The sequence below is a fragment of the Neolamprologus brichardi genome, chromosome 10 (assembly GCF_056152115.1).
Source record: "Neolamprologus brichardi isolate AB-2024 chromosome 10, ASM5615211v1, whole genome shotgun sequence".
NCBI lineage: Eukaryota > Metazoa > Chordata > Actinopteri > Cichliformes > Cichlidae > Neolamprologus > Neolamprologus brichardi.
In genome coordinates, this window is record NC_142113.1 from 756,166 (window position 1) to 783,495 (window position 27,330).

The 27,330-nt window shown below is 44.1% G+C and overlaps 1 protein-coding gene across 1 annotated transcript; it reads right to left on the reverse strand.

Annotated features, from left to right (window-relative positions):
* Positions 1–269: 269 nt before the first annotated feature.
* Positions 270–21,465, reverse strand: sytl2a (synaptotagmin-like 2a). Its single transcript, XM_087847001.1, has 15 exons — positions 21,338–21,465; positions 19,409–19,563; positions 18,634–18,757; positions 17,244–17,307; positions 17,076–17,163; positions 12,874–12,981; positions 12,429–12,496; positions 12,269–12,349; positions 11,833–11,993; positions 11,581–11,683; positions 8,655–8,816; positions 8,484–8,580; positions 8,301–8,403; positions 6,919–7,124; positions 270–626 (listed from the first exon to the last, which is right to left on the reverse strand). The coding sequence occupies exons 1-15, from the start codon at positions 21,436–21,438 to the stop codon at positions 478–480; spliced, it is 1,770 nt and encodes a 589-aa protein (XP_087703127.1). The 5' UTR covers positions 21,439–21,465; the 3' UTR covers positions 270–477.
* Between the last annotated feature and the right edge of the window lie 5,865 nt (positions 21,466–27,330).

Sequence of the window (27,330 nt, forward strand, 5' to 3'; positions counted from 1 at the left end):
CTCCCAGAGATAACCACTAAGGAAAATGTTCAGGAAGGCTTGTACTAGTGAGTGAGGACATACAAATTGTTACTGCAGTATCCTGATGAAGTACATCTGTCGCAGCAATACACAGAACTAAATGTGAGGATCCAGTGAGATCATTGCCTCTGGGGTTAGTGTGTATGGTTTTGATAATAGTTATTATCTCCAGTTATGAGGTCAGAAATCTAAATTTCCAAGTGTTGTCTGTCGTGAATGAAATCATTATTTCACCACCAAACCAAAAGTGAAATGAACATTCTGTTTATTGCTTGCTGTATTGATCATACTATACAGTTCATTGATGCTTACATCATAGATGATCATTTCTGCATTTCTTATTAAACAATGAATTTAACATGTGATTTGGACAACAAAACCTAGTTGTGGATGTGGATCATCTAAAAGTATATACTGTGTAGTTTCTACACATTAATCAATACATTTTATACAGTGTCACTTTGAAATGCTCTTTGGCATCATCAGCATCCTCAGAGGTAAAACATCCTCCACCCATTCACCATCAGAGCGTAACATCCTCCGCCATAAATCAGCTTCATCTGTCGTTGAATCCATCCAGGACACTTCCACACCGTAACTCTCCCCTGCACAGACAAGCACAGACAGTACACTCATTTCACTGAGTGACACGATGTACTGTATTGGTGTTTATAACCATAGAAGAGTAAAAGATGGAGCAACAGGCAAAAATGATAATAAAACATTTTACAATAAAATCTATTAATAGTGACATAAATTTGAAGATAGTATCTACAGGTGAAATGTATTATTTGTCCTGTCGTTAGGGTAAAATGAACAGGAATTAACAGGAACATTACAGTAAAGCTTTAAACAAACTAAAGGAAGGACTATGAAAAGTTAGACACAAGTTTGACCTTTAACTTTATGGCATTTGTGGACAAACGGTGGCCAGTTAGGCTGTTTAATCCAGCCTATCAAACATTTACAAAACTACAAAATTTCCCTAAAAAGTTAAATATTTATTTAACTTTTTCCTGTGTTTTGCTGCATTTTCCTGCAATACCAGGTAGATGTCACTAGATGATGCACTCCAAACACTTCTGACCTTTACCAAGGCAAATTTATTCTGTCCACATATTTATGATTCCAACATCAAGACATCATAATTAAGACACAGCTCAGCTCCTGATGTTTGTTAGAGGCATTAATGACAGTTCTGAGGTCACAGAGGGATTTGTATGACAGGTTTCATCAAGAGGCCGAAGCGATAGATGCAGCTGCCAGATGTGGAGGTTGTGTGTGAGGCTGCTAAAACATCATTTTTCATTGAGCTCATTGTTTGTTAGTTTATTACTGGTTCACACTTCAGTTTGAATTATGAGCATAAACGACATTTTTACTGTTATAAACAAATATTTATCCTTTAAATTTCCTTGCAAACGTCTTGAGCCACGGATAGCTGCCTACAGCTCTGCCTGTACTTGCAGGTCCTGTGTTCTTTACACCAACCAAACAAAAAGCTTTATTAGCATCAACCAAACAGAAACAGTGACCAGAGGCACATCAGTCTCAGCCACTGTGCTCATTGCCACACTGAACAAACACAGCTGTGATGCCCGTTGTACATTAACAATAACAGTGAGACATGAACACAAGTTAACTGGAACAGCTGTTATCAGACTGTAACCTAAACACGTTAACATCAGCATGTAAAGTCTCATGAGTCGTGGGGATGGTGGCCGCTCCCCTCGGGCTGCACCAGTGCATTAGACCAGTATTAGCTTGATGTGTGCAGATGGGTGTGACTCTTATGTTTGGGCTAACTCACAGGACTGTGTGTGGCAGTCACAAAGCAGCCTTTGTGTCTCCCAGGCACCTCCTGCCTTTCACAAAAACGGGACATTAGAAGATAAAGTGATGTCTAGATTACTGTGATGTCCAAACATTTAAGGTTTTCCTACTTGAATGTTTAGTTTTTGTTGAAAGTGACAACTTCTCCTGAGGAGAGCACGTGCTCTCAAAACTACCAACAATAGGAAGAGTGATGAACTGGAAACGCTCGTTTAAACATTCAGGGTGATTAATGAGGTCAGTCTGCTGTGGGAGCACTGTGTGGTAGTCCATTTAAGCGCCGGCTTTCCAAACTAATTAACAGTCATCGCGGCAAAGATCACAGTAATGCCACCTGTGTGAATCCCACTGATGTGTTTCCTCCTTTACAAAAATGTAATCACAGTATAACAGAATATTTGGTATGTTAATAAAACTGGAGTTAATATATCTGTAAACCTTGTGACGTCATCTTGAGTTTATAATAAAGTGCAACTTACAAATATGCAGAGTCCTTTCCACTGATGATCTGACATTTAGTTCATTCAGTTTCTTTGCTTACAGTCGTTCTCAATCTGTGGCACGCGTACCACTGATGGCACATGGGCTCCCCCTAGTGGTACGCAGGAAGTCTTCAAGACTTTTTTAAAGATTAAATAATTATTTAAAATATGCAGACATTAAATACTGCAAGATAAACGAAATTGAGTTTAAACTAGATTTTGTCTTTTTTTTGAAAAGCTGTATTCAACAGGCACTGACTAGGCCAACCTGACTAGTAGCTCAAAGGGCTGACAAACTGAGTCATGATGGCAAGTTCAAAGCAAAGCGATCCTGGCTCCAAACAGGAAGTATCAAAAGGAGAACTGTAGTGAATATTTTGACCAGCACAGCAGAAACTGAAGCCGGCGACAGTGAAACCAGCACAAGTGCGAGTAGCAACTTCAGCAATACCCGTGAAACTTCTGGTGCGTGATAGCATCAAACGTGAAGACGTGAAGAAGTCACATCAAGTTCAGAGGATGAGCCCCGGACGCTGTGCGCAGAGTGCGGCGATGTTCTTAGTAATGAATGCATGAAACCATCACATGTTCACTGCACAGCGAATACCCGGCACGTTCAGACACGGCCGTGTGCTTTCTCTTTCCATTTGCACCACGTATCTATGAGAAGGTCGGCTTTAAGGCTGAAGGTGAGCTCACAGAGCCATGCACGTCCCTTTAGGTACGGAGGCCAAGTTGCCAATGACCACCAAATAAGATAAGATCGATCGTTATTAGTGGGAAATTTGTTGTTTCTGTTTTGATTGTTTTCATGAAGATGTTGAATGTTTTAATGCAGTCAGTTTGTCACATGATGGTCAAGTACAGTTATGACTGTTTATGGCAGTTAAATAACATTCATATAAGAATTAAAATAGTCTCGTGTAAACTGTTGTTAAATAGGCTGATACTACTGTACTTTAATCATAAGGGTGGCCAGGTATTTTCTGAGGTGGTGCACAGTTTGAGAACCACTGGCTCAGACAGCAGCACATGTTCCTGCCATGTTTGAGAGAAACGCACAAAGATCATGATTATCAGAGTGCCTGTTGTATCCCAAACGCACCTTTCTCTGACAGGACCACTAAATAATGAACTGAATTTTACTGAATAAAAACATTAGTGCAGTTTAACAATAAATTTGTGCTTCAAACAGAATAAATCAGCAATAACCATAAAGTGCCAGCATCATTTTGCTCGTTTGGTGAGCACAACCTCGGCTTTATTTGCTGTAAGTGAACATCTGCATGAAAGCTTCAACATTATGATTCTGTAAAGTCTCAGAAACCCTTTTAAAAACATTTAAAAGGTTTGAATATAAAGTGTAGTAAGTCTGTAAATGACAGCGCCCCATGCCGGATACACACGACATTCCCACCAGTTTTCCTAAATGTTTCCCAGGAGTATTACTGCTTGTGGTTGTAGCAGTACTGTCCACGTCACGATATAAACACCCACGGCTGTGAAGGTCACTGCAGTATTGCTGAACTTGACAGTAAAAACATTGAGATGCTGACAAGAATCCAGGACAAAGTGAAAGAGGAAAACCCGGAGTTGGATGTGTTTTTCCTCGGCACAAACGAATGCTGACCACCACAACTTACTTCACCACTCTAAGGTCGACTTGTTAACTTTGGGATGAGTATCTCAGCTAGTGCCGAAGTTCAAAACAGGAGATACATACATGAATGTGCAGAACACAAAGCTACAACACAAACATCAATGTGTGCATGAAATATAATGTGAAAGCCTTCAAAGCCAAAATGATTTGCTTCATTCTCAAGACACATTTTGGGCGACACATTCGCTCGTTTCCTCTGAAACAGGGAAGATCTGCACAACTCTGCAGCCAATTCTCAGGTTTTGAAAAGACTGAGAATTGACTTCAGTTACTGGACCCTAAAACAGCACTACAGGAGTTACGATGTAAACTGATAGATCTTTTACTCTATTCTAAAGAAGTTTCTAAAGTTTAACTCCATGAAACGGGATAAAGCTGCAGCCTCCAAACCTCCAAGAGATGAAGATGCTGGTGTTGTTTGGCTCTACTTACATGTGTGAGCAAACTTTCACTGAACACCATCTCTGGGGGAGACGACGGCGTACAGAGCTGAGGTTCAGAGGCTGTCAGATTGGTGTGCAGACAACAACCTGGACCTCAGTACCAACAAGACAAAAGAGCCGGTAGTCGACTTCAGAAGGAGGAAGTCTGAGCTGCAGCCTGTCAGCATCAACAGGAAGTGCGTGTCCAGTTTCATGTTCCTGGGAGTGCACATAGACACTAGAGATGGCACGATACCACTTTTTTGTGTCCGATACCGATACCGATACGTAATATCGGATCGGTCCATCTCTAATAGACACAGACCTCCAATGGAGCTCAAACACCTCTGCGGTTTTAAAGAAGGCCCAACAGCGTCTCCACTTTCTGAGAATCCTCAGAAAAATGGACCTGAAGAAGGAGCTGCTGACCGTCTTCTACCGCTGCTGCATTGAAAGTGTGCTGATATACTGCATCGGTGTGTGGTTCTCCAGCTGCACCACAGCACACAGAAAGGCACTCCAGAGGGTCATCAATATGGCCCAAAAAATCGTTGGACATCCTCTTCCCTCCCTGAAGGACCTGTACAGCACTCGCTGTCTCAGGAGGGCACGCAGCATCCTACAGGACGGTAAACACCCAGGACACCGGGTGTTTAAGCTGCTGCCGTCTGGCAGGAGGTTCAGGCTGCTGAGGTCCCGAACAAACAGACTCAAGGACAGCTTTTACAACAGGACAACAGCCCTGATCAATGCTAACAGCTGACCTGACTGGATACCTCCCTGGACGTTTTTAGGGGGTAACAACAATAACAATAATAATATTTATATTTAGAACAAGGTGCAATAAATATACACTCATTTTTTTTCTTTTTATTACTTAAGTTACTGTGTGGTGTGGTAGTGCTGATGTGGGACAGTTTTCCTGTTTCATTGTACTATTGAACCATGGATGACTGTGACAATAAAGAGTTATCTTAATAAAGCACAAAGCCCAGAAAACTGATGAACACCAAAATCCTGAGAATTGCCACAACTAAACTGACACCAAGCATCGATACTGTGACCAACAACATGGTTCCCAGTAATATTGAATAAAGCATGTACGTAATTCACCTTAGGTGGGGATGGCGTAAGTTAGGTTACTTTACCCCATCCCCATACACCTGTCTTTAAAGCCCTTGTGCCAAACCGTTTGCCCACCTCTGGTCTGCTGTAGACCACAGTGTAACCTCCCTCTGACCCTTTGACAACAGGGCCTTTGCTTCCTGCTCCTTATATTCTCTAAGGAGCTTGCAAAGAAAAGCGTCTGGACTTCTTTAAGTGACTTGAAGACGTTTCACCTTCATCCGAGAAGCTTCTTCAGTTCTAGGGTCAAATGGTGGAGAGTCCCAGATTTAAGCTCTGTGGGAGTTTCCCACCGAGAGGGACAAAGGACCCCCTGATGATCCTCTACCTAATCACACGAGCCAAGGTGTGAAACTGGGTGTGGGTCCCAATCAGCCAGGGTTTCGGGTGAGCTCATTGTGAAACCTGGCCCCGCCCTATCATGTCAGGTATCCGGTCGTTAAGTCTGACGTCACTAGCCGTGTCTGGGCCTAAACTCCGCTGCAGGTCCATATATCAAACGATCACTATGGCATTACTGAGAGTTGAAAAACTGTCTTAAGTCTTTCATCTTTAATAAAATGATCAGCGTTCTGCTCTACCAGCTGTAACAATTGAGTTTAACATCCATGAAAACGGAATTTATGACATTTAACAGAGTTAGAAGTTAGCAGGAAGTTAGCTCGCTAGCTTCTATCTAAATACAATATAGCATGTCCTGACTGCGGGGTTTCGGAAACAAATTCAAACGTACAGCTCTGTTATCACTTCCAACATCAATGAAGACAGAAAACTAAACAGCAGTGACGTTTGTAGGGTTACTGAAGTTTGGCTAGCTGGTATATAATGATGTGCTACGTGACCGCTAGCGACACAGCTATGTTAGCATAATATAAACAAGCTAACTTTTTTTCCACTGGATAAAAGTTAACGTGAGTGTTCTCGGTGGTCAGGAACAAATGTAATCGCATGGCAGGATGCTGTAAAAGGACCAAACTTCAGCCAGGAGAACAACTGAGATAATTCATCCACAATACAAGGTTAGTCATTCATATACTGCTGCATGGGCTGGGCTGTAGCTACATCCTAAGGTTTTAAAAACTGAGCTTAAATAAATGATTAGCGGTAATAAAAGCCGAGGGAGGTCAACAGTGATCACTGACTGTTTTAGGAGCTTTTTGAGATTAAATAGAAGAAAATACAAAACATTAAACATGTTAACAACACAAAAGCATATTAAATGCAGACTACTTTAGGCCCGGAAGTAGGATTCGTCACGTCATCACTTAATAATCGGATTGAGACTGTACTGGGTGGAGAAGTGGAGGCCAGGTGGAAAAGAGTTTGCATAGCTCACATTTGTACTTGATAGTCTGACGATGGAGCAAACTTTCACCTGTTCCCAGGCCGAGCCTCAGACCTCCGATGTAGTGATTGTCGAGTCGGCCATGATCCCACACTGTGAGCTCAACGCAGACCTCCCTGAGATCCTCTGGTCGGACGCCGTCATACACCATGGTGTGGTTAAACATGGGATTGGCTGTCCTTGTCACTACGCGGGTTCTCTGTCGGCTCCTCCGGCTTGTATCAGGACGTAGAGCACTGCAGCAGCAGGACAGGCAGAGGTAGAAACAATTCATTTGGAAGGAGCGCACTGAAACACTTGTGCAAAGTAATCATAATGAAATCAGTAAATAAGACATGGTAACTAATAAATAAGTCACAATCCTGGGTCTGTGACCCAGTTTTTGAATTTATTACGGACTCATGATTGTTTCATTAGAGATGATTGATCTTTAAGTCTGTTGTGAATATAATTTTACTACTTTGTGTTTCTAAGTTTGTCTTTGCTTCTAGTCCTTGGTTTCTCATGATGTTACTTATGTGCAGTCTCCCAGTCGAGTCTCCATGTCTGTTTATCCCAAGTCTCACTGTTCAGTTCATGTGTCTCAGTGTGTGTTACTTCCTGTTTTACTTTGATAGTCTTCAGTCTCGTTTGCTTCCTGTGTTGCATTAGTCATGATTTAGTCCAGCTGTGTGCCCACGTGTCTCCCCTTCCCTTAATCACCTTCTTGTGTATGTAGTGTGTGCGTCTCGCTGTGTTGTTGTGTTCTCCTTATTGTAGACGATGTCCTGTTACTGTTTAGTTTTGTATTTTTCTGTTCTTTGTCACCTTTGTCAGCAGCAGTAAAGCTGTGATTGTGACCTCTGTGAGTTCTGATTCTGGGTTTCACTCTGTTTGTATATTGTGCCAAATCTGTGCTGCAGGCAGGTTTGGAGCTATTGATGACGGGTGCACTGCAATGGATCAGTGATGTTTTCAAATAATTGCTTTTGTAAGGTCATTAGTCCAAAACTAGATGATGTTCACTTAACGTAAAACAAATAATCAGTTAATTGTGTGATAATTTTACAGGAAGCAGGCGTTCTCACTTTGACACTTTGCTCTTTTTGACTTTTTACGTCACTTTTATAATTAGCTGCTGCTTCAGGACTCCAACTGCAACCAATCACACAACTGTCTCCACTCTGTCGCGATTGTGTTTTTATTAACGTTTTATTGTCGGGTCTACCTTACAACATAAAGCACCTTAGGGTTGCTGTGGTTTGGTGCTGTATAACTGAAACTGAACTGAACTGAAATTAAATGGAGAAACTATTTGAAATAAACCAGTTTGATTGAAATAACATAATTAAACAAGAAAATACGGTTTATTTTGGTTTTGTTATTTCACGGTTCAGACTTTGGATCTCAGCACACAGTGAACTGTTTCCTACCATTTCACAAATGGGTCGATAACGAGGCCTCGAACCGGCGGAAGATTCTTGCAGTCTTTCACCCAAATCTGCACCTCAGCGCTTTCCATCGTAGACGTTCTACCTGTGCGTGCAATAAGACCACAATAAGTAATATAAATGACGAACATAAAGGGAGAGAGCTGATCAAAAGGAAAGCCTCACTGAGGGATGTCTGCGGCAGGAACCTCAGAGCGACTCTCATCTGTGCTCTGCTGTCGATGAGACACGAGGGAGCTGGTGCCGAGGCTGGTGCTGACACCTGAAGGATTACGCTGAGTAAACGTCTAATAACTGCGACAATATTCACATAATGCTTAATAATTAAGCCTTTACCCTGGTTTTTAATGCATATTCATTCATCTGTGTGTTGCTGAAGTCCCACTCCAACAGATTCAGGTTCACGTCACCCAGGAATTGGTTGCGTCCGAAGCTGCTGTCGTGCCACACTGAAACGCTCAGACTCTGAGTTTTCAACTCCGGCATCGTTACTTTAAACTGTGAAACGGGAAAAGACGATGAACAGAAGCAGAGCTTATTATCCTTAGATGCTAATGCATCCTGTAAAACCCTGTTTCTATGATATTGTCAGCATAAAAACTATGTAAGCCGCACTCGACTCATTGATGCCCATCATGATTACCAAAGGTTAGTCCTTTATCATACTTCCTTTGAACAACTAATATTTAGAATATTTTGAAATACCAGTGGAGCACTTTGTTCTTACAGCGCAGGATTGTTTGCTTCCTGGAGTTCCTCAAAGTTCGGTTTCAGGAGACACTTTTAACATAAAGCTTGTGTTCACTCAGGGCTCGATCAGATCGTCCTGAACAGCCCCTCAGTTTTGCTGCTAAACTGTTAGGCCTGCTGAGATGTGATGTGTTCCTTCTCTCCTCTTTCATTGTTATTTATAAGCTTCTAATGTTATGAACTGGGTCATCTTCCCCCTTAGTTTGGGCTTTGCCTCTCTGACCTCCATCCTGGTGTCTTTATGTAAATATCTGCAGATCTGTAGCTGCATGGTTCTGATCTGCAGGTACAAACAGTGTTGGTCAAGTTACTTGAAAAAAGTAATCAGTAACTAATTACTGATTACTTCCCCCAAAAAGTACTTTACTGATTACTTATTTTCAAAAGTAATTAATTACTTAGTTACTTAGTTACTTTTTAAAAACACGATTTACAACCTGAATAGGTGATAAAGTGATAGATCTTTCAGCCCAATTCTACTTTTTCTACATAATCATCATACAAAATGTAATCAAATGGAAAAGTCTCTTTTTAAAACTTGTTTTATTAGTTTTAATCTTTTAACTTTATGCATCAAGCAAAAATTTAATTATCTGCAACATTCTCTGACTGGAAGAAATTAGTTTAACATTTAAACCTATTTTCTGCACATTCCAGCACATAAAATAAAATATTTTTTGTGTGTTTACACTCAGTCTTTCAAATAGATGCAAGTAAAACACAGCAGAAAATAAATAAAGACTAGCGGTCCTGTTGCTCTATTTTCACCTGTAAAGCAGGAGTGGGGCAGGCGGAGGGTTACCCTGGTGCAGGTGTGCAGCGGTCAGTGGAAGAATCCGCGAGTTTCTCTGTGAGTTTCCCATTACGTCGTAGCTACTCGGTGCTTGTTTGGAAGTTTAGGGGTTTTTTCGCTGTAAAAAGAAGTTTTCTTCCCACGCACAACGGACACTAATGTTTTTGTCACTTTTTATGGAATCAAACTCAAAGTAAGGTCAGTACTTCCACGCTTTAAACGCTGCACGCTCATACTCTCTCTGCACTCGATATATGATCCATTGTTGATCTGCACACAGCTGTTGTCACGGACGTCGCACTCGCTTACGTCACTGTCATGAGACATTCTCCCAAAAAAATCACGGTTTTAGTAACGCAGTAACGCAGCGTTCCTACGGGAAAGTAACGGTGATCTAATTACCGTTTTTGCAATAGTAATCCCTTACTTTACTCGTTACTTCCATCCATCCATCTTCATCCGCTTTATCCGGGGCCGGGTCGCGGGGGCAGCAGCCTAAGCAAAGAGGCCCAGACCTCCCTCTCCCCAGCCACCTCCTCCAGCTCATCCGGGGGAACACCAAGGCGTTCCCAGGCCAGCCGAGAGATATAATCTCTCCAGCGTGTCCTGGGTCTGCCCCGGGGCCTCCTCCCGGTGGGACATGCCTGGAACACCTCACCCAGGAGGCGCCCAGGGGGCATCCTTGTCAGATGCCCAAACCACCTCAGCTGGCTCCTTTCGATGTGGAGCAGCAGCGGCTCTACTCTGAGCCCCTCCCGGATAGCCGAACTTCTCACCCTATCTCTAAGGGAGATGCCAGCCACCCTTCGGAGGAAGCTCATTTCCGCCGCTTGTATCCGCGATCTCGTCCTTTCGGTCACTACCCACAGCTCGTGGCCATAGGTGAGGGTAGGGACTCGTTACTTGAAAAAAGTAATCGGATTACAGTAACGCGTTACTGCCCATCTCTGATTACAAGTCCAACCACTCCATCCTGCTCTCAGACAGACAGCTGTAACAGCTGGCTGCCTTTGTCTGGTCAGTCTGTGGTTTTAACCTGTTAAAAGCTGCTTGTTGACTGGATGTTATATAAATACAACCTCAGATCTCTGTGCACGAGATTTCTCCAGATTCTTGGACTCTCTGGTGATTTTAACTACTGTTGATAATCAAGTTTTTCCACAATTCGTGGAGTTTTTTGCACATTTTTTAAATCCTGCCTCTCAAAGGTCTCTCTATATCCAGTCATGTTACTGACCGATAGTAAGTAAGGAGCTAGTTAACCAAACTAGGTGAAAAACCTGTTTCTTCTCAGTGTCTGTGAAGGTTCTCAGTCATCCAGGTCATCGTAGTCAAAGGAGCTTGCAAAGAAAAGCGTCTGGACTTCTTAAAGAAGTCCAGACGCTTTTCTTTGCAAGCTCCTTTGACTGTTTCTTCTCAGTGCTGCTCAGTTTTCTGCCGTTTTGTTGCCCCATCCCAACGTTTTGCACAGATGTGATAATGATGTATAAGAATGAGCTACTTCTTTCATGAACAGGGTTTATAAAGCTGGTGTTCACTGAGCAGACGTTAATAAAAGGAAACGAACCACAGCCAGTAAATTTAACAGCTGGAATCATGAAACAAGTACAACCGGACACGTTTTGAATAAAATGAATAAATTCATTTTAATTTTTTCAGCTGAACAAGAGCTCAGTGTTTACACAAACATGTGTAAAAGATTAAATATGGCGCTCTCACCGTCAGGATTTCGTTGTAGGTGGGGTTTAATGTCCTCTTTTTCACACTGGTTTTTCTCTTTCCCAGCTTAGTTTTGTCTGGAAGAAGATAACATTTCACATACCTGTGAATGCACAGCAGAGTTAAACTCTTGTTCTAAACTTGATTTACTTTGTGAATATTTGACACTTTATGTCAAGAACATACATCTTTAGCAAACGTGATTCATGTTTCAAACTGTTGGTTAAACGTGGTTCAACGTTCAGCACTTACGGGTCAGAGCGATGTTTCTTTCTGTCAGCTGAGGCCAGATCTCTGCAGTGCATCACAAAAACATGAAGCTCTCCAAGCTTCTGGATGTAGTTCACAGCAAACTGGATGCTTCCCTGGACGCTGATTTCAGCAGAGTCTGCAGGACAAATGCTGCTGCTGACCTGTTCAGTCAATCAGAGGAAACAAAAAACCTCTGATATTCAGGCCTTTTTATTTAAAGTGAAAACTGTGACTTTTGCATTGTATGTTATGTTTATTCACTCTGTAACAGGTTCCAGTCTATCGCTCCCATATAACAGCAACATTGCATCTGCACATTAGCAAACAAACCAAACTACCAGGTTTTGCTTTCTAATCTTTAAAAAGTGACAAATCAGCATTCAGTCTTTCAATGTAATCGACACATTGTGTCAATAGGAAGCATTATGTGACATACAGAGGACGTTAGACTATACGTGGAGCTGCTGGTGTTTGTTTCAGCTCTCATGCTGGTCTCCAGAGGGCCTGCACTGTCCTTCTGTCAGAGCAAAGAGAAGCACCAGGTCAGACACAGCGTACAGCTCCATCCATGCACGAGTCGACCAAGGCTAATTTACCTTGTTGTACAGAAGGACGGGTTCTGACACGCTGCTCTTCATCAGCCTCGAGCTGCAGAGTGTGGAAGCTTTTGGTGGAAGAGAGGAAGTTTAATATTGTGCAGTGAATACAAACGTATGCTGATGTTGAAATCACGGCTCAGCCATCTTTTGCATCCTGATTAAAATGTGTATAAAGATAACTTCATGTTTATCTTTATTGCCGTCCATACTTAGATGCATTCGTTGGCTTGAACTGGGTTCTCTGGGAACCAGGAGAAAGTACTCAGAAAGGTGGCGTCAAGATTTCTTTGGTTGTACCTCTGAAAATCTTTACCGAGCAGTCACATTTACATTCTGACCTACAGATCAGCTGCACACACTGAAGTGTGACTGCAGTGATCTGTACTAATGATACTGATTCAGTTTTAAAGGGGGCTGTTGCGCGTGCAGGGATGGTCGTTACTCGTTTGTGAGGTCAGGCTCAGATTTTCCAGACTTTCGGATGAAGACCTGCTCCGTGAGGATAACCGTCTCAGGGCTGGCGTGATGGGACTGGAGCTCCTCCTGGAACCTACCACAAATAAAAATAAAAAATCAGCTGTAGGAACCAACACCGAGCTGTTGATATGCAAAGTAACAATTATTTATTTCTGTCAATCAACATCAACAATAAACAAAACAAATTACTTTTGTTAGATCAAATATATTACAATCAACATCAGATTTACATGTAAACAAAAATCACTGTAGAGACAAACAAGTCTGTGTTTACTTTACTGTCAGTGATGTAACAGTCAGAAAGAAAACAAAAAGGAAAAACTACTTAAACCACTCACACTCACACACACACACTCATAGGGTGGTCTATCGGGTTGTGGTCAGGAGTCTGTCATGAAATTAATATCCTTAGTATCCTTATTCTCTTATTGTACAGTTTTATGTACTTTAATAATGAAGGCTTGTAGAGCAAGGCCACTGTCGACTCACAAAGTGCTCAGCCAGACTGAAAAACAGGAAGTTTTAGTGCACAGCCATATTAATAGATAAGACACAGAAAAGAGGAACTTTGCCATATAAGCAATGTTTGAAACTGTGTGACGTGTAAAGTACCAAAATCAAACCTATATGAGACAGTTTATGATTCTAATGTTAGAGCTCTTGCAGCTGGTGTTTGGGTTGTGCAGGTGTCTCTCTTCTGGAAGATGATTGAATAAAAAGAAATATAAAATGTTTTGACTACTATGAGTCGGGTTTTCTCTGTTCTATCATCGGGTTTAATAAGTGTCTGTGCACGGCTGCACAGTCAGGTTGAAACAGGAAAGTGCCATCCCCAGACTGTTCCCACACAGCTGGGAGCAGTTGTCCTACTAGGAGGCCAAGTGCAGCTCCTGTAAAACAACCCGACATCATAATCCCACCTCCATCAAAATCTACACTTGGCAGAGGACAGTTCACCCGGCAACTGCGAAACCCAGACTCATCCATGGGATTGACGCTTCGATGCTCGAGATTCCAGCGGCAGCATGCTTGACATCAAACAGCTGACACTTTGCACTTAGTGACGTCAGGTTTGGATGCAACTGCTCGGCCATGGAAACCCACTCCATGAAGCTTTCTACAGACTTTTCTTGAGCTAATCTGAAGGCCACGTGAAGTTTGGAGGTCTGTACGAATCTGCAGAAAGTTGGTAACCTGCAGTCCAAGTGGTGCAAACAGAGGAAGATAATGAAAGACCTCTCTCGTCCGGAAAATGGACTCTTCTCACTGTTGAGGTCAGGGAAGCACTTCCACTCCCTTAAGGCCAATAAGGTAAAGAGGAGGAGCTTCTTCCCCAGACTATCTGAGCCTGAACCAGGTGCAGGACTGGACTCTACATTGTTCTGCACACCACTGCACATGCACTTAATAACAACTGTACTCTGATCTGGTCTCACTCATCACATCACTCTATTCAAGTATTTGGGATGTGCTAAGTGAACTTTTGGCATATATTGTATTTATCACCGTGAGAGTCTAACAACAGCTAAAAACTAAGCAATTATTCTTCAGTTATGGACAGAAATCATTCAAAGAAAGGTTTATAACAAGGATTCATTAAGAAAACAAATAGTAAAAACTGTGATGTTGTGTGCTTTTTGTGTGAAAACAGAAAACCTAATATTGAGATAATATTTGTGTCTGTCAGTCATGATCTTGATGTAAAAGCTCACTGAATCTGCCCACAGCAGACGCTAGCTGAGTCTGGACTGGAGTGTCTGTGTTTGTTTTACACCAGTGAAACTGTCACTTTGGTGTCCTACAAAATCTCTAAGTGGACTCTGTGGTCTGTGTCGATCATCACTCTGTGCAGTCAGTAAACAGAGGGACCAGCAGCTTTCTGTGGCCTAACATAGTGCTGCTGTCTCAGGGTTTAAAGCGAGAGCCTTCCTCAGCACTGCAGGATTCCTGTTGAATTACCTTTTGGTGGCAGGTCTGAGATCTTGTTGATTCCTTCATCATCTTCTTCAAATGTGAAAGATTCAGATTTGCTGGGACTTTGAGCTGGTAACATATTGACTGTACAGCTGCAGGACTGCAGGAGCTCCTCAGCTCGTCTGTCTACACTCTGAGACTCTGTGTCTGTTAGCACCGTGGTTTTGTATGAAGATGTTACCGTCTCTCCATTTGATTTTTCTCTGTGATCAAATGATTGATGATGTGAGACTGAAAGGAAACTTCTTCATTACTGAGGCTTCCTCCTACAGATGTGCTTATACTGTCTGATCTGTGGGTCTGTCCTCTTGAAGAGTGGAGCTTGATTACCTTGGAAGAGGAACTTGTACATCCTGTTCTTGCTTTTGGGATTTTAAAGGGTCAAAAGATACGATGTTCTCTTGTGGTCCAGAACTCTGAGCCTGAGTCATCCGTGTCCTCACAGATGAGGACTGGAGCAGCTCTGTATGTGTTTGTCTTTTCATGAATCTGCAAAGACGCTGTGTTCAGTCTTTTGTGACGACCCGTCAGCAGTCTCCTGCTATGACACAAGCGCAGGATTGTTCTTTATGTTGTTTACATCACAGCTGCACTGAGATCCACGTTGCATTTATATTTCTCTCTTGGTTGCTGCACACCTATCAGCATATTTGTTACAGCGCTGCCCCGTGTAGCACATCTGGCCCAGATGACCTATTGTGCCGTGTCTGAACTGTCATTGTTATCTTTGGTCGTTTATTTCTGTGAAAGTTTTCCAGACCCAAAGTCATGCCGTGCAGATTAGAGCTCTGGAATGTACATCTCTGTAATTCCCCAGCGATGCTGGCAGCCTGGTATTTGGATTTCCTTTGAACAACCCCTGAGAAAATCTCTGCTCACTGCTCAAAGCTCATTTTACAGCCAGTGATTCAGAGAATTCAAGAGCCCAGCTCAACGTTGTTTCAACAAGTAAAAGTTTGTTATTTTGGGGGGATTTCTGAGTCACAATAAGGTAAAGTTGTAAGAAATAAACAGCCAGTGTGAGCATCAACCTGCCGTCCAGCCGCTGCTCGTGTCAGACATGCTGTTTATGGCCAGTGTTGGGAAGGTTACTTTTAAAATGTATTCCATTACAGATTACAGATTACATGCCCCAAAATGTATTCTGTAACGTATTCCGTTACGTTACTCAATGAGAGTAACGTATTCTGAATACTTTGGATTACTTAATATATTATCATGCTGTTTACAACTACATGAATGTACTATTGCTGTGATTTATTACTGTTACTGAAGGTCCGCGGCTCCGAACCGTAGTAAAGGGACCTCTGGCTAATACGGTGGGTTCGTGTCGGCTCGTAGCTGAAAACTAGCTTTACTTTGTTGTCTGGGTCAACTTTGCTAGCAGAGACAGAGAGAGGCGTTGAAAGGCTGCTCCAACAGAACTTATTGTTTCAGAGGAAAACACGAACACGGTGTACAGTCGAGTCTTAATAGCTTACTTACAGCTGGGCTCGTCAGGCTCTCTTCTTGGCTGCAGTGGTTATTATTATATTTACATGCTTCCAGCTCCCGTTTCTGCTCGATGACAGCTCGTACTTTTCCTTTTTCTCCCTCCCTCGCGCACAGACACATAACGGGTATGGCAGTCCATTCTCCCTGCAGCACGGACTACACTGCCCATGATGCTACATTCTTTAGAGCTATACCTGTAGCATTCTGCCTGTTAGCTTAGCACAACAACAACAGGCGCTCTCTCACCCAGGAAACACGCAGAGAGAGAGCGTCACCCTGTAACCATGGCAACCGTAACGCTGCCTGGAACAACAGAACGTAGCTGTCAAACAAAACCCAAACAGTCCTGACCCGCCACAATATGAAACAGGGAAGTACCGCCGTGTAATCCATTTATTTCAACAAAGTAACTGTATTCTAAATACCACCTTTTTAAACGGTAACTGTAACGGAATACAGTTACTCATATTTTGTATTTTAAATACGTAACGGCGGTACATGTATTCCGTTACTCCCCAACACTGTTTATGGCAGACGCAGGGTTTTTAAACATGAGGTCACATGACATCTGGTCTCCTCAAACAGCCAGAAATCTGTCTGTATGTACTGTTTGTTGACGGACTTCTTCATAAAATAATCCACTTCCAGTCACAATATATATTCTAATAACCAGAATATAATGTTTCCATAATAACTCACATTCCTCTGTTTGTGTTTGATTCACTGCTTCCTCCGATGCCTGACTCTCCTGTTCAGGCTCGCTGTTGAACGGGTTTCTTATCTGCAACTAGAAGAAGATTACAACACAACACACGCAGCCACTGTAACATGAACCTACAGTCATTTCTCTCAATTACAGAAACAAACCTTCATGCGAGGCTGTGATTTCAGAGTTTCTTGTTGGGTTTCATCGAGCTTCTGATTTTGATGACTGTAAACAAAGAACACGATGTGTTGACAAAGCAAAAGTCGAGATAAACAGATTCACACTTTTTAACTTTTGTTTGGAAAGTGCCCGTGTAAATGGTCTGTATTTGTATATCACTTTACTTGTCCCTAAGGACCCCAAAGCGCTTTACATATCCATTCACACACTGGTGATGGCAGCTACATTGTAGCCACAGCTGCCCTGGGGCGCACTGACAGAGGCGAGGCTGCCGGACACTGGCCCCACCGGGCCCTCTGACCACCACCAGTAGGCAAACATGGGGTTAGTATCTTGCCCAAGGATATTTGGCATGCAGCCAGGAGGCAGCCTGGGATCGAACCACCAACCTTCTGATTAGTGGCTGACCTGCTGACCTCCACCTGAGCTACCCTAACCTCACTGCTGTCCTTATAACACACATGCACTGGAAACAGTCAGTAAAATGATCTAAATGAGCTAAACAAACATGTTCTCTGACTCATAGAAACGAAGTAAATCCTCTGATAGGAACAAACAAACATTCAGTGAACTCAGATTCAAAATGTAACTTTTTACAAATATTTCTTTAATTTTCATACAAAACTTTACACTGAACAAACAAACTTTGAAGTGTTTTCTAAAAACAGCTTTTGTGAATTTACTGGCAGAAGAAAGTGTGAATGTTGATGTTTGGACTCGTTTGACAGCTCGGCCTTTAATAAACAAAAACCATCATTTTACACACCAGTAAATTTAGCCGGGCACACGTGGACTCCATCAAACTGCACCACCAGAGCTTAACTGTACCTGTCATAACTGTAACGTTCAAATACATTTACTAAACACACCATTTGCTCTTCAGCAGCCAGCGACTCTCACAGACCTGATGCAGAACGTTTGAGTCTGAAATCTTATCTCACTAATGGCAGCAAAGAATTTGTGGGACTTGTCCCCAGAACAGTGGAAACATGAACGTATAAGACCTCGTAAGGAGATTAGTGAGCGGTACAGAGCGAGTCATAAGTATCACTTAGTGCACAAGTCCCCTAAAGAGCAGTTAAGAGCAAATAATCCTGGAGTGGAGCATGTGATGGAGCTCAAAGGACCTGGATTATGGGAGGAAACCTGGAAATACCGCGACCACGGCCCTGGCCCCATGGTGGAGATGGCAGATTTAAAATCCCTAAATTAAGTAGATTATGCTTATGCCACACTCCCGTGTTTTCAAGTAAGGAAATGTGAGTTAACTGTAAGAGAGAAGCAGTTCAAACTGTGTGAAAACTTCAGGAGTCAAAATATTGATAAAGAACAGATCTGTGTGACATCACGGCTTGTTTATCTTATACTCACTGATTACTGCTGAGCTCCATGTGAGGCTCCTGGAGGACGCCACAGCAAACAGCTGGTGAGGACACGTCTTTGCTTTCACTGCTGACAAAGCTGCACCTCTCAGCCGATGTGTGGGAGAGCTCCACTGCAGCACATCACAGTTAAGGTTATCCAAACCATGAATGAACTGTGAACAACCATGTTTTGTTGATGCAGAGTTTAACTGCACTCGCCCAGGTCGGTTACTGTCTATGTGTTAAATCAATAAATCTCTTAAACAGAAACTTTCTGAGGAAGTAAACTACACTAAAAGCACGTCATGATCTAAAGAAACTTAAGAATGATTAAGAAAATAGATGAACGACATCTATCGTCTGGAAATGGTTACAAAGGTATTTGGAGTCCAGGAACCCACAGAGATCCACAGCTGTGAAAACCTGAAACAGGGAACCTTCAGAATTGGCCGACCGACCAAATTTACTCCAAGAATCATTAGTGTGTCAGCGACAATATGACAAACGAACACAAAACAACATTAAAGGCCTCAGTTGCCTTTAATGTTGGTGTATGTGATTCAAAAATATGAAAGACACAATGTTCAGTTTGGGTTTCATGAGTTCTAAGACAAAAACACCGCTGATGAATAGTCTGGGTGGATCTGTAGATGCAGCCTGACTCTGTGTGGAAATAAAACTACTTATTGTTGCAAATATTTTGGATCTTTGATTTCAGGCTTTGCTTGGAGAGATCTTGCATGTTAATGTATCACACATCTGGAAGGATGCAGCAGACTTACGTATCGTCTTCAGTTGATGTGTGCGCCTCATGGAGGCCCTGATGATGTCAGAGCCATGGATGCGATCCTGATGGCGAAGCTGCTTCGTCTCATAGAACCACTCTCCAGTCAAGTATCTCAGCTGGCTTCTGTTCATCGCGGACTTCTGCAGGTTTCTGAGTGACAATTATAACAGTTAATAAACTTACCCTTAATACATTTCTATAGTACAGGAGACATACATATATATATATATATACAGTGGGGCAAAAAAGTATTTAGTCAGCCACCGATTGTGCAAGTTCCCCCACTTAAAATGATGACAGAGGTCAGTAATTTGCACCAGAGGTACACTTCAACTGTGAGAGACAGAATGTGAAAAAAAAATCCATGAATTCACATGGTAGGATTTGTAAAGAATTTATTCGTAAATCAGGGTGGAAAATAAGTATTTGGTCACCTCAAACAAGGAAAATCCCTGGCTCTCACAGACCTGTAACGTCTTCTGTAAGAAGCTTTTCTGTCCCCCACTCGTTACCTGTATGAATGGCACCTGTTTGACCTCATCATCTGTATAAAAGACACCTGTCCACAGCCTCAACCAGTCAGACTCCAAACTCCGCCATGGCCAAGACCAAAGAGCTTTCGAAGGACACCAGGAAAAGAATTGTAGACCTGCACCAGACTGGGAAGAGTGAATCTACAATAGGCAAGCAGCTTGGTGTGAAAAAATCAACTGTGGGAGCAATCATCAGAAAATGGAAGACATACAAGACCACTGATAATCTCCCTCGATCTGGGGCTCCACGCAAGATCTCATCCCGTGGGGTCAAAATGATCATGAGAACGGTGAGCAAAGATCCCAGAACCACACGGGGGGACCTGGTGAATGACCTGCAGAGAGCTGGGACCAAAGTAACAAAGGTCACCATCAGTAACACACTACAACGGCAGGGAATCAAATCCCGCAGTGCCAGACGTGTTCCGCTGCTGAAGCCAGTGCATGTCCAGGCCCGTCTGAAGTTTGCCAGAGAGCACATGGATGATACAGCAGAGGATTGGGAGAATGTCATGTGGTCAGATGAAACCAAAGTAGAACTTTTTGGTATAAACTCAACTCGTCGTGTTTGGAGGAAGAAGAATACTGAGTTGCATCCCAAGAACACCATACCTACTGTGAAGCATGGGGGTGGAAACATCATGCTATGGGGCTGTTTTTCTGCCAAGGGGACAGGACGACTGATCCGTGTTAAGGACAGAATGAATGGGGCCAAGTATCGTGAGATTTTGAGCCAAAACCTCCTTCCATCAGTGAGAACTTTGAAGATGAAACGAGGCTGGGTCTTCCAACATGACAATGATCCAAAACACACCGCCCGGGCAACAAAGGAGTGGCTCCGTAAGAAGCATTTGAAAGTCCTGGAGTGGCCTAGCCAGTCTCCAGACCTCAACCCCATAGAAAATCTGTGGCGGGAGTTGAAAGTCCGTGTTGCTCGGCAACAACCCCAAAACATCACTGCTCTTGAGAAGATCTGCATGGAGGAATGGGCCAAAATACCAGCTACTGTGTGTGCAAACCTGGTAAAGACCTATAGTAAACGTTTGACCTCTGTTATTGCCAACAAAGGTTATGTTACAAAGTACTGAGTTGTATTTTTGTTATTGACCAAATACTTATTTTCCACCCTGATTTACGAATAAATTCTTTACAAATCCTACCATGTGAATTCATGGATTTTTTTTTTCACATTCTGTCTCTCACAGTTGAAGTGTACCTCTGGTGCAAATTACTGACCTCTGTCATCATTTTAAGTGGGGGAACTTGCACAATCGGTGGCTGACTAAATACTTTTTTGCCCCACTGTATATACATATGTGATAATAAGAGATTGAAGGAGTAATCGATATCTTTGTTTTTCCTGTGACTGAACAATAGAGCGACTGACTCACTGGACACGTTGGTCCTCGAGCTTCTTCAGCTCAGCATCTCGTTTCAGCACAGTCAGGATGGTTTCCTGTTCCTCTTTGGTCAAGAAACTCAGGTCAATCATGGTGACAGTCGCCTCTGTGTGATGCTCTGAGCTCACAGATGCTTTTATTGATCCTTGAAGTCAAACCAAGCTGTGTTTGATCCATGAACAGCTAAATACTAACTAAATACTACTAACTTTCATCTGGAGACATTTGTCTTTAGCTGGGTTCGTTTCTGCATCAGTGCTTAAATCTGAAAGAATCAAAAGAGGGAGGAGACATTCTTTTACCTGATTCAGAAAAGTCTGCTTCTCTGTTAGCCTTCAAAAGTAGTGAGCAGTGGAGCGATAGAGAGATCGGTGCAGCAGCTTTGCTGTTAGCTTTACTTAAGCTGCACATAATAAGCAGACGGCCTATAATATTATGCATATATGCATCATTTCAACAGTTTTATATGAGCAGAAAGTTTAACATCTAACTTTGTTACATAGAAAATGAGCTTTAATGCTCCTTTAATATGGTTTCATACATAATTCACACACTACGGGAGTCATAACATCAGTCTTAACTTTTGACTGGACATAAAGTGGATGCATTAAAATGATATCTCAACCATTTACAGTTATAGTTTCTGCTATTTCCTGAGTATGAAGCTAGGAAGAAATCAACTCACCTCCTGCTGTAGAGCCCTGAGTGAAAGCTAAGCTACAAGCCCTGAGCTGATGTAGAAAGGTGGAGCTTCAGAGGACAGCTGAAGGAGGCGGCAGACAGAGGATGGAGGTTCTGCCTACACCATGTTTTACTCTGCAGAATATCACTTTGAGTCTCAGGAAGACCGCCTCACTGAAAACAACCTTGCATCATCATGTAGCGTGTAGACTTTGTTACTGTCACACTTACAGTACAACTACATACAAACTGAGACTTTATTGAGTCAATAAATAAACCTTTGAGTTCAGATTTGTTGCGATTTGTTTTCTTGATACTGAAGTCACCACAACAACCTCAAAGCGTGACCATTTTATTGTGTCACAGAGGACAGCAGGTGGACCTGAGTGCAGATTCAAACCTGGAAAACAGCGACAAGGATTCTCAAGCTTTATTGATAAACACAAGGATAAACAATGGCACGACGAAGGAATGACTAGTGTGATATCTGAGATACAATGTGGACAGAGCGAGAGAGCGATGAGGAGAACTGAACACTGAGTTCAATGATACTGAATGGGTTTGCTTGGCAGGTGGAGTGTGTGAGGCTCGTGGGGAGAGGGAATGGCTGGGTGGGTGTCCTGGAAGGTGGGTGTGTGGAGAGAGTCTGACCTGTTTTATCTGATCTACAGGAGCCGTGGGCAGGAGGGCAGGCGGGGGGGAGGAATGAATCCGGGAACAGAGTGAAGACTAATGGCAACCAGCGTCCAGAGAAAGAGCTGGAGGCGAGTGATGGTCCAGAGAGGTGATAGAGGCACAACACAGAGACCATAAACATGAAGCAAGAGTGGGCTGTGACTAACGTGGGCTCAGCTGATGAACTGGTGGAGAAGAGATGTTGACGCTGGGCTTAAATACTGCCTTACTGATTGTCTTGGATCCAGCAGGTGAGATGAGCAGATGGACTGATGAGGGCTCTGCCCAGAGGTGGAGGAGCAGGGAAAACGTGGAAAAACACAGGACGCTCGCCTGGACTGGGTGTAACGTGGGGTGTGTGCACGTGGATGAGGTAAGCTTCAGCTTGACAGCAGACAGACTGATGATGGTTTCAACTTCGTGTGGTCTAATGTAGCGTGGACTCTGAATCCAGACATGACAGCAGCGGTGGAGGTGATGCTGGACCGAAGCAAACTCCGGCACATCCACAGGAAACAGCAGAGGTTGGTAACCTAGTGACACTTTGGAAGGGGAAAGACCGGCTGCAGATGAGGTGAGTGAATTCTGCGCATACTCAACCCATGGAGGGCATGTTGACCAGGTTACCGGATTATGTTTGGCGATGCAGCGGAGAGTGGACTCTAGTTCCTGGTTGAGACTCTCCATCAGGCTGATTGATATTTTAAAGTAGAATGGGAGGCAGAGCCTTCAGTTTTAAGGCCATCTTCTAGGGCATTGGTTCCCAAACTTTTTTTGCTGGGCCCCCCTTTTGTTTTTCAAGAAAAATGTTTGGGCCCTCCACCGCGCGTGCGTGCGTGCGCGCGCACTCACGCACAAACACATCCTCCAACCACACACACCCATATTTTGCTCCATTGCGGTTTCTTTCACACCTCAAATATTTAGTAAACAATTAAGCAAATACAAGTAATCTGCAATAAATTACAGGTAGTAATAGAATAAACTCCGCCAAGGACAGTCCCAAGCCCGGCTGTGAAAGGAGGAGGGTGGTCGCCTTGCCAAGGCGACCAGAACCGATTAATCGGGGAAACTTGGCTCGAAACCAATGGAATCTCAACGATCAGCTTTATCAACCAATGCTACCACATCCGGGGCAGCCGATGCGCCAGCGCTGGGGACCCAGGGCGCTGGTGGGAAATGGACTACTGGCCATCAATTCCATCGTCTCACGCCCAAGATGCCGATCAACATTGCAGCGTGGAATGTCAGAACTGGTCACCATGTTGGGCAGAAGGAGATCGTCGCCCGTGAACTTTCAAAACTCAACGTCTCACGGCCCTATCGGAACTTCGGCTGACTGGAACTGGCACTGTCTCTGTCGAAGTGCCGGCCATGGACGAAAAGATGACGTTGTATTACTCGGGCGGCGACAAAAGAGAAGCCGGAGTCGGCTTCATGGTACACCATCGGTTTTCTGCGAGCGTCGTAGCCTTCCAACCTATATCTGACCGTATCGCTGTCCTAACTGTCAACGGTACAATCAAGCTACACATCATCGCGGTCTATGCACCGACCGAAATGAACTCTGACGCATCTAAAGATGATTTCTATGATTGCCTGCAAGACGTCCTGGACTCCCTACCTCAAACCGGTATGATCATGATCGCCGGCGACATGGACGCCCACGTCAGAGAAGACCGCACTGGCTGGGAATCGACGATGGGAAAGTTCGGCCATGCAAAAATGAATGACAACGGGCTACGATTGCTGTCATTCGCCGCCGCCAACAAACTGGTCCTCGGGAACACGCTATTCCAACACTCGCTCAAGCACCGTCTGACATGGCGCAACCCAAGAGGAAACGACTCGGCGCTGCTCGACTATGTGCTCATCAACACCTGGTTCCGATCATCCTTGCAAGATGTCCGGGCAATGCGCGGACCCGACTGCGGCTCTGATCACTATCTTGTCCGTGCCAGAGTGCGCCTGAAGCTCCAACGAGCAAAGAAGCCGATACCCAAACCAACCAGGCTGGGCTGGCATCACCTCAACAACAATGACCGCCGTCAAGAATTCCAGATTGCGTTATCGAACCGCTTCGCCCTCCTCCCCCTGAGCAACGATGCCAACAAAGAAGAGCAAACAATATCGGAAGCCATCTTGGACTGCGCCAAGCCGCTGTGCCCACCCGCCGGCGTCGCACACAACCGTGGATCTCGGACGAGTGTCTCGACCTGGTCATGGAACGCAAGAAGGCCAAGCTAACCAACTTTGAAAAGTATCGTCGGCTAAACCGTGAGGTGCGTGTGAAGATGAAAGCAGACCGTGAGGCGTATTGGAACAAAGTCACTGAGGAACTTGAAAATACGGCCAAACGACAAGACTACAGGGTGTTGTACCAGACCATACGTAGTCTCAGTGGCAAGTTCAAGATGATGAATGATAACATCAGGAAGGTGGATGGCTTGTTTGTAAAGTCAACTGCGGAGCACCTGCAACGGTGGAAAAAATACTTCAATGAACTCTACAATCGCGATCCGCCCCAAGGTCCGGCTGCAGCGCCGCCCACCATCGACCCTCCTACGGTGTCGATGTCTGATGCAGAACCAACGGTAGAAGAAGTCAAACTCGCAATCCATTCGCTAAAGAACAACAAGGCCGCTGGCCTTGATCATGTGGCGGCAGAAGCCCTCAAAGCTGGAGAAGAAGTCCTCGTCATACGTCTACACTCGTTATTCAAACTGATCTGGACATCAAATGTGATACCAGCAAATTGGAAGAAGGCGGCTGTCATTTCTATCCTAAAGAAAGGCGACAACCGAGAATGTAAAAACTACCGGGGCATCAGCTTACTGTCCATCGTTGGCAAGGTCCTTATGAAAATAATTCAATCACGCCTTCAAAAGCACCGTGAGATAACAGGCCGGGTTCCGACCCGGATGAGGCTGCAGCGACCAGATCTTCACCCTACGTCGACTCATGGAGGAACGGATCAGATGCGGACGCCGAACAGTCATCATCTTCATTGATTTCAAGTCTGCATTTGATTGCATCGACCGGCCAGCCTTGTGGAGGGCTTTGGCAGCCGAACACATACCCGTGAAGATCATCGAGCTACTACAAACCGCCTACGATGGCTCGACCAGCCAGGTACGTATTCATGACGAAGTGTCCGAAGAATTCCCCATCATGACAGGGGTCCGGCAGGGCGATGTGATGTCACCGCTGTTGTTCAACATCGTCATCGATGCGATAATGCGCAAAGCATTCGAGGGCCGCCGCGGAGTCCAAGCCTCAACCGATTGATTTATCACCGATCTAATGTTCGCTGACGATAACGCCATTTTTGCCGAAGACGACACCGAGGCAACTCACATCCTCTATGACATCGCCCGGCACTCCAAACTGTACGGCCTCAAGGTTAACGCCGAGAAGACCAAAGTCCTGACCACCGACGGCTCACCAACGATAGTCCACCTCGACGGTGTGCAGATCAAACAAGTCCAACAATTTCAATATCTGGGGTCCCTCGTCGAGGAGAAGAAAGTGGCATCATCAGTGGAGATACGCTCCAGAATTGGGCAGGCAGCGGCAGCGTTCGCTTCCCTGCGCTGGTGCGTCTGGAAGAAGAACAACATCTCATTGGCGACAAAGATCCGCCTTTACCGAACCCTGATCCTGCCCATTCTACTTTACGGCGCAGAGACGTGGACAATGCTCAAACACGACCTGAGCAAGCTCGAAGTTTTCCAAATGCGTTGCCTTAGATGCGTTCTCGGCGTTTCCCTTCGCGACCGTCATTCGAATGACACCATCCTCACCAGCTGCGGCAGCCAACCGACGATCGGCAACCTAATCCAGCGCCGCCGACTCCGTTGGTTTGGCCACATTTGTCGAACGGACCCGAGCCGCTACCCCCATGGCCTACTCTGGTTGACCCGCCCCACCGATTGGAGGGTGCATCGAAATGCACCAAAGAAGACATGGATGAAACAAATCCAGGATGATTTGAAGGCCCTTCGACTTGACCTCGAGCAGGCAAGAACCATTGCCTTAGATCGAAAAGCGTGGAAGATAATCGTTGGTCAAGCAAGAGAACCTGCGGCACCTACAGCAGTGTACTGGTTGCGCAGCAGACCACCGCCGCTGGTCGCCCGCTAAGGACAAGAAGAAGAAGAAGAAGAAGAAAATAAACTACTAACTCTTTTACGCCACATCCGCACCTACACGAGTATTTTTGAAAACGCAGCTGTTTCGTCCACACGTAAACGGCGTTTGGAATCACCGAAAACTGAGATTTTTTAAAACCCTTTTTTTTTGCATTTCCGTGTGGACGAGGAATACAGAGTTCATCACGCAACGTTAAAGGTATGTGCCTTTCTCACGTCACGCTGTGCGCCGCGTTATTGTTTGCATGAGATGAATTGCAGAATGACAGATAGAGACACAATACTGTTAATCTGACTATCTGCAGGTTTGTGCAAAATGGGTTTAAAAACATAAACAGCTGTGGGATCCTGTTTATCTGTGATTTGAACCGGGGGAACAAATCGTGGCAGGATCAGCCTGATGTTATTTGTATCCCACTGTAACTTTACTGTATAAAGAGCAAACATGTCCAACATGTCAGGAGTAGTTAATCATTA

Coding starts and splice junctions, on each gene's coding strand:
- sytl2a (XM_087847001.1), bottom strand. CDS start 21,438: ATGATTGACCTGAGTTTCTTGACCAAAGAGGAACAGGAAACCATCCTG. Junction 18,758..19,408: donor ACATCAACTGAAGACGATAC/GTAAGTCTGCTG, acceptor GATGTGCTGCAG/TGGAGCTCTCCCACACATCG. Junction 17,308..18,633: donor ATGGAGCTCAGCAGTAATCA/GTGAGTATAAGA, acceptor CTTTGTTTACAG/TCATCAAAATCAGAAGCTCG.